At 34.5% G+C, this 13,000-nt stretch overlaps 1 protein-coding gene across 1 annotated transcript; it reads right to left on the reverse strand.

Annotated features, from left to right (window-relative positions):
- Nucleotides 1-1,518: 1,518 nt before the first annotated feature.
- Nucleotides 1,519-12,379, reverse strand: LOC116425260 (ubiquitin-conjugating enzyme E2 Q2). Its single transcript, XM_076366471.1, has 6 exons — nucleotides 12,071-12,379; nucleotides 10,075-10,422; nucleotides 9,787-9,946; nucleotides 9,556-9,707; nucleotides 9,092-9,389; nucleotides 1,519-8,976 (listed from the first exon to the last, which is right to left on the reverse strand). The coding sequence occupies exons 1-6, from the start codon at nucleotides 12,230-12,232 to the stop codon at nucleotides 8,945-8,947; spliced, it is 1,152 nt and encodes a 383-aa protein (XP_076222586.1). The 5' UTR covers nucleotides 12,233-12,379; the 3' UTR covers nucleotides 1,519-8,944.
- Between the last annotated feature and the right edge of the window lie 621 nt (nucleotides 12,380-13,000).

Consider the following 13,000-nt stretch of genomic DNA (forward strand, 5'->3'; position numbering starts at 1 on the left):
TTATCATTATTATCATTATTATCATTATTATCATTATTATCATCATTTTCATTGTCATTGTCATTGTCATTATTATTATTATTATAAATAAAATATATATAATGAATAAATTTCATACTGATTATGCTAGTATTGTTAACATTTGGTGGATTTGCAAGAACCATTGACACACAATCCCAAATCCCAAGTTTCAGAACAGTAGAAACACCGGATGTTTTACCATCATTTTCGGAAATTTGAATTGCATTCACTAGTTCGGGGGAAAGAAGATCAGAAGTATCTACATAAAAGTTCCGGATGACCGTATCGTCGTTGGTCACCGAGTGCTGAGAATTGATATCTGAAAACTATTTCTATTCAGAGGTATGATAAAGTTGAAACTTTCAGTACAGGCGCGAACAAACTTTCACATAAATTTTTATGTAATTATACCTACATATGCTATCCAAGTATTTCTTATTTACTTTTTACCATATCGAAACTTGTTGATCTTATATATATTCATAATATATTTTAATAATTATTGTAATGAGACCGAGACAAAAAATGTTTAATAAAATGAGAAAACGATTTGAAGTTTTTCCAAAATTATTCTTTCTACTAAAACAGCAATGACTACTAACTACCAAATTAATAACATTATTACACGAACTTTTTCTAAGTAATTGTATTTAAAAATCAAAATTAAAATACATTTGGAAATTGTATTTTATAATTAAATTTTGGTATTCGTCGTATTAGAATAATTATAAAACAATGTTAAAGTGATAATTATATTGTAAAAATTGTCCTGTATATTGTATTAATTATTTCTATTATTGAAAATAGAAAAAACTTGACATTATAGAATATCCAAGTAGATAATACAATAATATGTAAAAGTTGTTCGACATTAAAAACGGGAAAAATAGATAAGTTCGGTAGGAAGACTGATGCACGGTGGACCACGGGCATGTTATCTACAAACTACATGTAATAGGGCGTAGTGAACATTTCCCTGGAAAATCGAAGCAGATAATAACAAACGTACAGAACATATTATTCCATGTGTGTACAAAGCTGATCATTAAAGCAATAGCATGAATTAAGTTGTTTTAAAATGAAATTATACCTCTCCACTGATTCATCTAACGAACAATTCATTGTTTGATTTGAATTCGCAATTGCCATTTCTGTTTGTTTGCCTTAGAACAATAATGAAACCAGTGCATCATAATGCGAATATTAATTTTCGAGAAACGGAAATCAGAAGTAATTATAATAAAGATTATATTTATTATTGACAAATTAAAATCTTTTTTCCTATTAACACTCGTTTAATCTATTTGTGATTTATTTTTAAGAATTGGAAGTGTACACCTTGTCAATGAACAATGAATTAATGTATAAGTTTCTACGAAATTAATTTTCCAGCGAAATTTTCGTTAAACAAAATTTATAAATATAAAGCGCTGATCATGTCAGATACTCTTTGTTCGTATCAAAAAACGGGGAACAAAATAATGACCACGCAGATCACTGTTTTCTATTAAAATCTTTATTTTCTGTTTTTCGCAGCGTTCTCCTAAATAATAATTAAACGTAACTTAATGCAAAAATCGCGGCGTGAGAGAAAGTTTCGAGGGATAGAAGAATAGAAGATAGAGCAAGCGCGCGAAAGAGATAGATAAAAAGTGAGAGAGTGAGACGAAATGTCGTTATGCTAGAATCATTCGAAACTGTCACTCAAATCGGTAAATGAGTACGACGTATATGCATGGTCAAATTTAAGACACGTAGTATCACCTTAAGATTAATAGACTGACGATAACGGGAACGAAGCAATCAGCCAATCGATCGATTAGCGATTTTCGGTTAATTAATTGGTTGGATACAAGTCACAGCGAATAAAGTAAGCCGAGTTTACAGATTTCGACTTGGAGAACGTCGTTCGTATAAAAAATGAACAAAAGCCATTTCTCCTAATATTATTCAACATGTTAACAATAATATAAAAAAGCAAAAGAATCGTCAAAATTTGATTCGAACAATAATCGAATAACAATAAGCATCAAATGACATTTATTCAATTAAGAAATTATCATTTATTTTAATTTTCTCTAAATTTATTTAAAAAATTAATAACAAGGAAGCTCTTTGATCGAGTAATAATTTGTTTAAACAATTTAAACAAATTACTTAATTTCGAAAAAGAAAAATACATGAAAGTGCAATAGTCCATTCACACAAAACCGAAATGTCAAGGATTTCCACAGAAAAAAGTCCTCCCACCTTTATCCGTTTTTCGATATTTATTATCTTGATAAAAGATCCCATCCATCTCTGACAAAAATGATTCTCGCCTCGGTGCCATTTTCGATACAAACGACGCTCTGCCCTTTCAAAGTCTTCGTCAAAAAGTATTACAATAATAGACTTAAGTGATGCCATATACATATCACGGTACACAAAGTTCGTTTAACTATGTTCAATGACTTGGATGGATCATCGAAGACGGCGGTTACAACGGAACCGTGACAATCGATCTTGAACAACGACATTAATAAAAAAAAAAAGAAAGAAACAGCTACGCCTTCTTCCAAACGTCCATTATTAAATTCACATTGTTCCATTATTCCGTCACAATCGATCACACGTTTCCCGAACCGCTAACTTTACAAGAAAATCAAGGGGATCTTCGGTCGACAACAATTAGATCGATACAATCAAAGTAAAACGTACAATTACACAAGGTACTTTGCTTCGATTAATCGAACGAATATCTGCCGAAAAGAATGGCGGATACTAGATATTCGTCATCATCTAACTTACAGGCTCCAAGATTTACACTTCACGCTTTTTCTCGCAATTTGTCCTTTCGGCGTTAAGGTAAATGGCCCCATTATTGGACATATTAGAATCCGATTATTTTGCAGTAACCGTTCTTTAACGTAAAAACGTCTGGCGACTGTATTTCGAAAACAAACCACCATTCATTGGCACGAATTTCTTTCTCTTTCAAACTGGATGGACAACGAATGCAGTTAATCGAATCTTCATCTTTCGTCGGTATAAAATTACTTTATCACCGCATTTCGTGTCACGAGATGAACATATATGTAGGTACTTAATGTTTATTTCTTAATCTGATTTATTAGAATTTTTCCGACAATACAACAATAACAACGAACCGAATTAATAAACGAGATGCTTTTAACATTATTCAATTTCGCCAACTACATCTCTGTTTCCTCGAATCTCGCGAAAGAAACAATTGACTGGAGAAAGGAATGTGGTCGCTAATAGGGACAATTACCTTTGAACTGCGAATCGTGATACCCTAAAATAAAATAGAGCCCTAGTCTTTCATAATGTCGTTACTTTATTTTCAACTGAATCAAGTCGTCGACGGAGAAATTCAATTTCTCTTTGACCCTCGTTCTGCAGTAACCGATCCGTGTTACAGACTGTATTCGTATAAATGGTCCGCAGTCTAATTTAGTGATTCCGTCGATACTTGGTGGATCGATCAAAAGTGGATCGTCCCGTAGATGCCGTGAAGGGTACTGGTTTTACTCCTCGAGGAAAAACTTAGGACACTCTAACGAATTCGCAACTATTTTTGCCACAAATACATTCGGAAACCGAGCGTTTCCCGCCGTTCTCGCAGATCGTACATTATCTCGGGGAAACGTTTCCGTAGTTTTCACATGATCGAATGAATAAGAGAAATGAGTAGCTCGAATGCGTATACAGGCCGATTGTGTTCGCATCGCCCCGCTCGAAAATCAGACTGGAGAGACCAGTGCGCGTCGTGCTCAGACGATCGCAACAATGCGAGTCTCATTTAGCAACATCGAAAAAGGGAACGTGAACGTTCCAGAATTTCTTTTTTGTATTTTTTCTTAATCAGTCTTGAAAAATCGAGAGTCCACCATAGATCACCGTGCAAAGTCGAAAAGTTCGTTAAGCATATCGCGCGCAAAATCTACGATCGTCGTTTGTCGAGCGAATCCTGTGAACAATCGTTCGATCGTTTCTCGAGGGAGATCGACGATCGACTGAACGTCTCTATTCGCCGTCCTTATTTCAGATAGTCGCTCGTCAATCTTCTTATTCCTGGAACGGATCAAAGATTCCCGATCTGCTTAGAACGAACCGGATCGTAAATTGTCCTCTTCTTTTCCTTTTCGAGATCGATTGGCGTGGATGCAAGAGTGGGGAGAATTTCCGTTCTAGCCGGTTCCGCGGATAAGAGATTCCAGCATCGTTGTGACAAATGAAAGAAATCTAAGGCGAAGATTGGTTGAATCATGTTCTTTATTGAATGACGACATACCATCGGATAAAAAATACTCGATTGTTCGATTACCACGCGAGAAACTCCCGTTACTTTTGCATCTACCGTGTCAGTTCTTTCGTTCAACAGCTGAGAAAAATCGTGCACGCGTTTGCCCTCGGCTTCCCTTTTTCGATACGTCGAATCGTCTCGTGAAACGAAAGAAACGCGAACGGAAAAGAAGAGAGAGTGGAACAGAAGGGATGAGTTCGAACGTTCGTCTTTTTCCCTTTTCTTTTCGTTTTCAAAACGGTACTACTAACGATATTTGTAGCAAAAATATACAGGCCACGTGGCTGCTTACAATATTATACGCTTCGCGAGTCCTTCGAAAGAAAGAAGAAAAACTTAACGTACACGAGAGAAACAGGAAAGCTTCTTGATCTTTTCTCCGTTTTTGTTTTTTTTTCCTCCGTTGCGCGATTGATAAAGAACGTAACGGTTAACGACGTCGAACAACCAGCACTCGTTCAGTGTCAGCCGGACGAAGCTGTACAAATCATCGATGTCCGCTGACAATGAGTTCGTTGATTGTATGTCTACGCTTACGTGCCTACTTAGACGTTCCGTTTTCGTTTCATTACGATACTGTTCCGCGCGAATTTCGCAAAGGATTTTTCGTCGTTTCCCTTTGTTTCCTTTTCTTTTCTTTTTTTGCTGCCCTCTTTTTTCGTTTCCTTCAATTACACCGCGAACAAAACTAATGACCCATGCTGCTCCGCTCGATTAGCGCAGTAATCGTATCCCCGGATGTAACGTACATACGTCACTGTCGGTAACGTATGTACCGGTTCTTCCTGATACACTTTTTTTGTTCATTTTCTTCGCTTTTAATCTTGATAAGATCGGATTTATTCCTTCGTGTTTCATACAACAGAAAAATAATTGATTGAAAATGAACCGTGTGTCCTTAGAATTACCGTTCTTTTGTGAAAAGAAATTCGCAGTCGAGATTTGACCAACCAGACTGCTCAGAATAACGATTGCCCTTGATCATTTGCATCCCCCGTTTTGTTACGATTCCATCGGTGACGATAAAAGTGGCGAAATCTCTGCTCTTTGACCATCACCTTGTTTATTCATTGAGAACTAGAATGTTTATGGTTACGAAAGACAAACAGGGGGGAAAGACTTTTGCGAAGGCTATTTCGAGGAGTCTAATTGGTCCGAAGTGTGACAATTTTCACGCGAATAAAATGATAAGTTTGTAATACATGGTTATCCTTAAACTTTCTCTCCTTTCGTCTAATGGAATACATACAAAATACTAAGGAAAATTGAATTTTCGAACGACTGATTTAACTTTGAAAAACCGTGTTGGCTCGCAAAGCATGCAATGATTTGTTACACAGTGCGTTTCTATTTTCTTTTCAACAGTAAGATTTTAGTGTTTCGTATAAGTATTCGAATACATTTTCTTGCATAATCGCATGTGATTGATACCATTAAAAAAATGGTACAATCCAATGTGCTGTAATAAAAGTTTTCCATAAAGACGGAAACCATTACACGCTCTTGCGGCTAACGTGTATGTCTTCAAAGATTAAATATAGTCCTTTTTAATTGTTTTTCTTGTTTTAATAATACTATATGTTTTACCAAAGTTTATGGTTTCACAATCGCGTACGAAGACGAAACGCAAGGAACGGAATAGGTATATTTATATACACGAATCGGACTATGTGTATATGAATGTGGTATATGTATGAACGTGTGTGCTGTATGTTCGTATCCGTGTATATGTGTGTACGTGTTTATATATAAAGAAGTCTTCCCTGTGTGTGCTTCATGTACATATTCGTGTATGTATGAGTGTACGAATGTCTGTATTTATGTATGTAAGTATGTATGTATGTACGAAACAAGTCGCATAGACGTTCTGGAAGTGGAGTCAAATATTCTCGAGTAGACTAAAGCAAAGAATCATTTAAAAATGTAGAAATTCGTTTCTTTAAAACGTATAAGCAACAGTTTAGCCATCGACATTGCCATACAGCGAGAATTGATCGCTACTACCAACTAGGACAAAGTCATCGAGTAAAAAAAGAATCAACAAGGTTCATAATACCGAAACAAAAACAGAACAGAAAACAAAAGTCGTTCGTGGAAGAAAAGAAACGTATATGAGCACGGAACAAATGTAGTGACTTTCTTACAACCCATTGAGATTGCCTGACGAACGATATCATTCACTTTGCTCATCAACTGTCAACATCCGATACTCGGGAGCTGTGTACGATTCGGCACTCCATGGTATGAAACGAAGTCCCTACATTCGATCCGCCAAATACAGAGATGTGCAATTAATAGACTCGAAGATATTGTTTTTTTTCAAAGTTTTTCTTTTAGGTGTTACAGAAACATCGTAATAGAAAACAAACCGATAACATGACCTAATTAATAATTTAAACATTTATTTAAATTGTAGACTACAAATAATAACAAGGGCGTACGAATGAAACGTTTTATTTTTTCATTCTGTTTTCTTAAAAACGTTTTTCTCACAGGTAATCAGAAGCTGACGGTTGTACGTGTTTGTAAGTAATTACAGTTGTGGACAATGTTCACTATATTTTAAATATTTAAATATTTAAACTAATCTGCAGATTGCATCATGTTTAGGCTTTGACCAGAAGTATACCGATTAGTATTAATTTGTTTTATTAGAAACGGGCAAATGCGTGTGATGTATTAAATGAATTGTACAAATATGACAGATGTAACGTAATTTATAAGAAAATGTTCTTATCTCTTATATTTGTTTGTAACTTAAGTCTAGCAATTTGCAAATCTCTGTATACATAAATAATTTTGCTAACGTTAAAAATATATATGCAACAATAATACGCATATACTAATTTGTCAAAAGCGCTCGTCTTGCGATTCTAATTGTTCCACTAATATGAATGTTCTCTTGTCTCGTTTTCGTTAACCGGCCAAGATGGGCGCCAGTCGTAGTACAAATTCAATTTTCTTAACGTCTGAATGTTTGAGACACATGTAAATAGATCTCGAATTGCAAATCATATGTCACGATATATATTTTTATATATATTTATATATATGTATATGTATATAGGGTACTACTAAAATTTCACTTTGAGCGTATACCCAACATACAGATCAAACATTTCTTCATGTGGATCTCTAGCACATCAATCACTCGGTAAAACGATGCAACGAAACTGTACTAAACGAGTCACACAACCAAAACTTTTTTGTCCCTCGTTTCTTCATTCTTACATTTATCTTAGATCTTTAAGAAAAATTGGACTCTAAAGAGCACTTTTTCGAGGCGTCGATATACGAACACGTGTATGTACAATTATACAATCCTTACCTACCTTTCTTCAGTTACGTTAAGGAAATATATACTACCTAATATTGCTATGCCACTCCTATATGTATAAATATGATTGAAAAATTGAAACGTATTCATTGGAAAGGTGTTCAATTGTTATTTAAATGAAGTGTTTAAGATTAAATACAAATGATAATTACGGTATGCGCTGTAGAAATATCTAGATTCGTTATCAGTAATAACGTTACAGAATAGATTGTTTAAAATATGTAACAAAAAGACATTATTTTTTTTTACAAAAGCAATGAGAAGTACCTTCGAATAGAAAAAAGAAATTAATTTGGCGTAAGGTACTTCTGATATTTTTATGGTGTGCAGAATTTTAGAAAAAGCTTGCTACCAATATCTTATACCCTCTAGAGCCTCTATTGTGTAATTGCAAGATTAACGTTCTGGGAACTATGTGTCTTATTTCAAGGTACTTGTTTAAGCGATGATTTGGTTGTGTGCTCGTTTACATGGCTGAATAATGCTCGTCAATGAGTGAAAACATGGTCGACTAATACAAAAGGTAATAACAAAATTCGCAATTTACCCCCAGAAACATCGTTATTCTCGCATTTCATATCGTTCTTTTTATCGCTTTTCTGGTTACCATTTAACAAATGTATATACCGAAACAACTTATGTTCACGAATTGCACGATGAATGAATAAGAATTAAAATTATAATTAAGATAGAATATGGGAACGAATGAAAGCTCACAATGATAAAAAACATTTAGAAAAATTCTCAATATAACTATCTAAGTTGCTAACCGTCGTGTCCCCCCTGTTGAAAAGACAGGAAGCACGAATTGCGCAAAAGCATTTCGCAGAATGTTTCGTTCGTTTTTAACACTGTTTCGTACGTACGTACAGCATATAATGTGTACTCTCGCGTAAGAGGAAAGAAAAGAAAGAACTAAGATTAAATGTTATTTGGAATAATCACGATTCTTAGTTAATTCCGAACGTAGGAATCAGTTCCAGATAAAAAAAAAAATGATCATTGTCTCACATTCACAAATGCGATTGGCGATCTAATCACTAATTACTGAAAAATCTATGCATACGGAACCAAACACTTCACTGTTTGCTCAGCAGCCTTCTCAGCCATCAAAGGAATTATGCGTTAGATTAATTCAGTATCTTAAGTTACCTAGTTAATGTTGTGTTTTTGTGTATTAAATCATTATCGTAACAATTATTTGTTGGGCACACACCGAATTAAAGTCTCAGCTGTAAGCACGCGTCAAACTTTTCTTTTTTCGGGATTCCTGTTCATTAGCCATCCTCTTTTGGAGGAGTAAACCAACCTATAAGAATACTTAATTACAAGATAGCTCCTTTTTTCACTAAATACATTCTACTTTTACACCATTTTAATAGAATTGGGTTTTAAATAAATTATCATAGAGATTAAAGTCTTACCATTCTTTTCATGTATTTGTACAAGAGACTTAAATGACTGTTGTGCACGTGCTAGACTGTATTGGCCTTGTCCGCCACATACTTTGCCAGCACCACCAGATCCTTGAAACTGTATGCGTGCTTTTCCCTTCACTAGTGTTGCTGAAATCTGCATGATGACTGCTTCCACTGTATAGGCTGAACTCCAACCTTGTTTTGTCAAAAGTTCCATACAAATAGCGCCTCCAATGAGAACATATCCACCAGAGATCATGGGATGCACAACTCTAACAAACGGAGGCTCAAATGGATAAGTTTCCTGTAAGAAAGAAAACTAGAAATAGGTCTTCACATCCTAAACACTAGTAGTCATCAGTGTTCAAATGTTAAAACTGAATTATTTAAAATTAAAATACAATAAAATTAATATAATTCATTAGTGTTGCAGTTTATATAGAAACAACGATTTTAGTTCAATAAGTTACCTTAAAAAGCATATTGAGGAGAATACTATCTTTGCCTTCTTTTTCCTTCAAAAGTATGAGATCACTGTGTAAAGGTGAGTCAGGATCAACACACATCAGCCTGATATTCCATTCATATAAACTGTCGTTTACTAATTCTATGCTGTACATTCCTGTAATAAATTTAAGGAACATATTTAAATAAATGTAACTATACCTCAATTAAGTATAAGACTAGATATAAAGTGGTACCTTTTTTGAAACTGTCACTTCGGTAAATGTCACGTAATTCTTTCATGAGTCTATCTGTGGCTTGCACGCTTCCACAAGGAGAACCCTTTAAGTAGTCTTGTCTTTGATTTTGTCTCAACCTTTCTAGTGTTGCCAAATGTTCTAAATCCATCTCTTCACCCTGTACAATATCAATAAAAATAAATGTAAATGAATGGATAAAACAGAATAATAACTTAATAGAATCATTAAGAATAAAGATGCAAATATAGCAATAATGTTTACATTTGATATCCTCCCTTTATTTACCTTACTCTTAGCATTTGCATCTCCCTCATCCATATCTAAATGAAGATATTCCTCAGTCTCACTTTCCTCATCTTCATCAATGTCTTCAACATCATCAGCTTCCATCCTTTGCGCGGCGGTTTCATTTGTTCCCCCTAAACGCAATGGATCCAAAGCTGTTCTTAATCGTTCGACGTCAGGTGGTTCTGGTAATGAGTGAAGTCTACATAATTCTTTCAAGAGAATCCCAACTTGATTAATGACATGGTTGTCACGGCCGGTGGTATTACTTAAAATTTGTACCGCATTTGTAACACTAGTCTCCTCTGAATCTGCAAACCATACTGGTGGTGTAGAAGGGTAGGTTTCCTGTGAAAAATTGATTAATACTTCTGTACTCGTGTCACAAAACGTAATAAATACAATTATATAATTCTTGCAATTTGTAACTTTATTTTTTCATATGTACAAAAGAAAACATTTAAAATTAATAAAGTCAAAATTATTTTGAAATTATTAACCTTCATTACATGGTAGAATATTTCCTTATACTCTTACAATCATTGTATAGTCACTACTCGAAAAAAGAACAATTTAGTAAAATTAAACGAAGCAGAGTGAAATAAACCCAACTATAAAATTTAATAATTTACAATAAATGTAAACAACTTGCACACCTTATGATTGTCTTACGTGAATTTTTACATTAGAAAATTATATTAAACTTTGATTATACGACGAACGTTTGCGAAAAACCTTTATAGGATGTTTACATGTAGATTTATCAAGAGCTGTAATTAGTTTTAATATCGGTGCCACGTACATATGTACATGTAACACGAATCGTAAATTAATTAGTAATGTCAAACGGTAGTTATTAGCAGAAGATGACAACCAGATAAAGATTATCGATTTTACTAACAATCGAATAAACAAAATGTAAATAGTACCGCACGCAATCAATATCTACGAATTAAGCCCATGCGTTCAGCCTTTGTTCCCACATTATAAAATATACGAAATACGTCATTTTGAATAAACCTTTCTTCATCGAATTTCCGTTCAGTCTTAAAAGCTGCACTGTACGCAATTAAATTTAAAAAAAATTATTATTATAGCGATTTTTGATATATACTCAACTATGAATTATAATTTGTATTATAAAGTAAATAGAATACACGAAGACACAATTCTACGCACACGTGATATATTTTCGCATGCACAACTCGATAATAAATTTTCAGCTTCGATGTGATCAGAACCCGCAGTTATTTATCGTGAATCAATCATCCGCGCTGTAACCAACGCAAATACCGCATATGAAAAAATACAATAAGCAATTATATTTCCTTTCAATCATTAAAGATGCAAAGAACGTTTAATGACAATTGAAGACAATTTCGTATTAAAAGCAACGGTAATGACAACGGTAAGAACACCACAAACGGATTTTAACTTATAGGAATTTAATATATCTATCAAAAATTATCTTATATGTGCGAAACAAATAATTTCGTGCAAATATAATATAACTGTCTAAATGAGCTGCAAAATGTAAACGCGTAACGTTCTCTTTCCTTCTGTTTTTATTTTTTATCTTTTTTTTTTGTTTAGTGTGTATATACAAATGGAGAGAACAGGTACTATTATGAGGGACTTACCCTCTATTTGTGGCATACATTGACCTCTACCGTAATATTAATTCGTCTGAAAATCTCTTCGGTAACAAACTGATTGACGTGAAAAAGAATCGATCGTGTCTAGAACGAAATCTTCGAAAAGACAACGGAAAATTTTGATGGGAAAAGCGTGCATGGTGGGTATACGGTGTACGTGCTGCCCGGGTATGGCTCTTGTCAAAAGGCCCAAATAATAACACGAGTGTTATTGTTTCTTTGTCCGATCGGACGCAGACGGCGATGGGGAGTTAACGTGGCCCCGTACGAACAGAAAAATGCTGTCGATGGTCCCGAATCGATTCACCGTCTCAAATCGTTACCATGCGTGTTACACTTACTGTAATATTGGCGTGTATTTCGTATTTCTTCCCATTTTTACCGACGAACCTGCAGCTAAGTTCGTCCACACTCGCAGACATTATCTGAAATCTCTCATGGCTCTTAGGGAAGACAGACTCAAGAGTTTTGATCTCCTGTTTAAGGGTGTTCAGACAAGCCATTTGGGGGAGCGTACGAGTATGCCGTACCCCAAATTTTTCGGCGGTGCTTGCCCCAAAAAACACAGCGACCCGAAAGAAACACGACGTACCCGATGACTACCCGACAAAATGGCGACCACGACTGATCGCTTCGGCCAGTCTCGTAAAATTTCGTTTTCTACCGATACAGATGCCAGCACTGAGCAATTCAAACGTACATGACGTCCTTCCGGTCCAGCTGAGTGTGGTTTAATATCTTTCGGTATTCAAAAATTATACGCCTAATATTATTCCAAGTACTTTTCTTTTCCTGAAGCGAGTCTAAGGAAAACAATATTTTAAATGTTACGTAAGAATATAATGAATAAAATTTAGTTTTATCCATACAGGAAGCGAACAAAATGGAAATGAATATTCCTTTTCAAATTTCGAATATTCAAAATCTTTTAAACACAGGGTAGATCAAATGGAGAAGCATTAAAAAGGTATATAAACTAGTCTTTGTTTTTAAAGAAATTATTTCTTGTATTTATTTGTACCATAAAAATTAATGCACAAATTAAAAATAATTCTCTGTTTTTGTCAAATGCTTCTAGAACTAACTGGCTTCGCATAGTAAACTACTTACAAATTCCAATACACGTTTCGAATCTTAGCCAATTATAATTCAACGTATTCTAACTCTATTTTACTGTTCTAAAATATTTGAAATTCATTCATTACGTTTGATAACATTAATGTATCTTTGCAAATTATCCAGAATACACATGTACAAATATAAGTACTGTA

Source organism: Nomia melanderi, chromosome 4 (assembly GCF_051020985.1).
Source record: "Nomia melanderi isolate GNS246 chromosome 4, iyNomMela1, whole genome shotgun sequence".
In the NCBI taxonomy this organism is placed as follows: Eukaryota; Metazoa; Arthropoda; class Insecta; order Hymenoptera; family Halictidae; genus Nomia; species Nomia melanderi.

What these genes read in the sequence shown, in the direction of transcription:
- LOC116425260 (XM_076366471.1), bottom strand. Translation starts at nt 12,232, where the DNA reads ATGGCTTGTCTGAACACCCTTAAACAGGAGATCAAAACTCTTGAGTCT. An exon ending in AAGTGACAGTTTCAAAAAAG is followed by an intron (nt 9,708 to 9,786) that starts GTACCACTTTAT and finishes AATTTATTACAG; the next exon opens with GAATGTACAGCATAGAATTA. An exon ending in TCCTCAATATGCTTTTTAAG is followed by an intron (nt 9,390 to 9,555) that starts GTAACTTATTGA and finishes TCTTTCTTACAG; the next exon opens with GAAACTTATCCATTTGAGCC.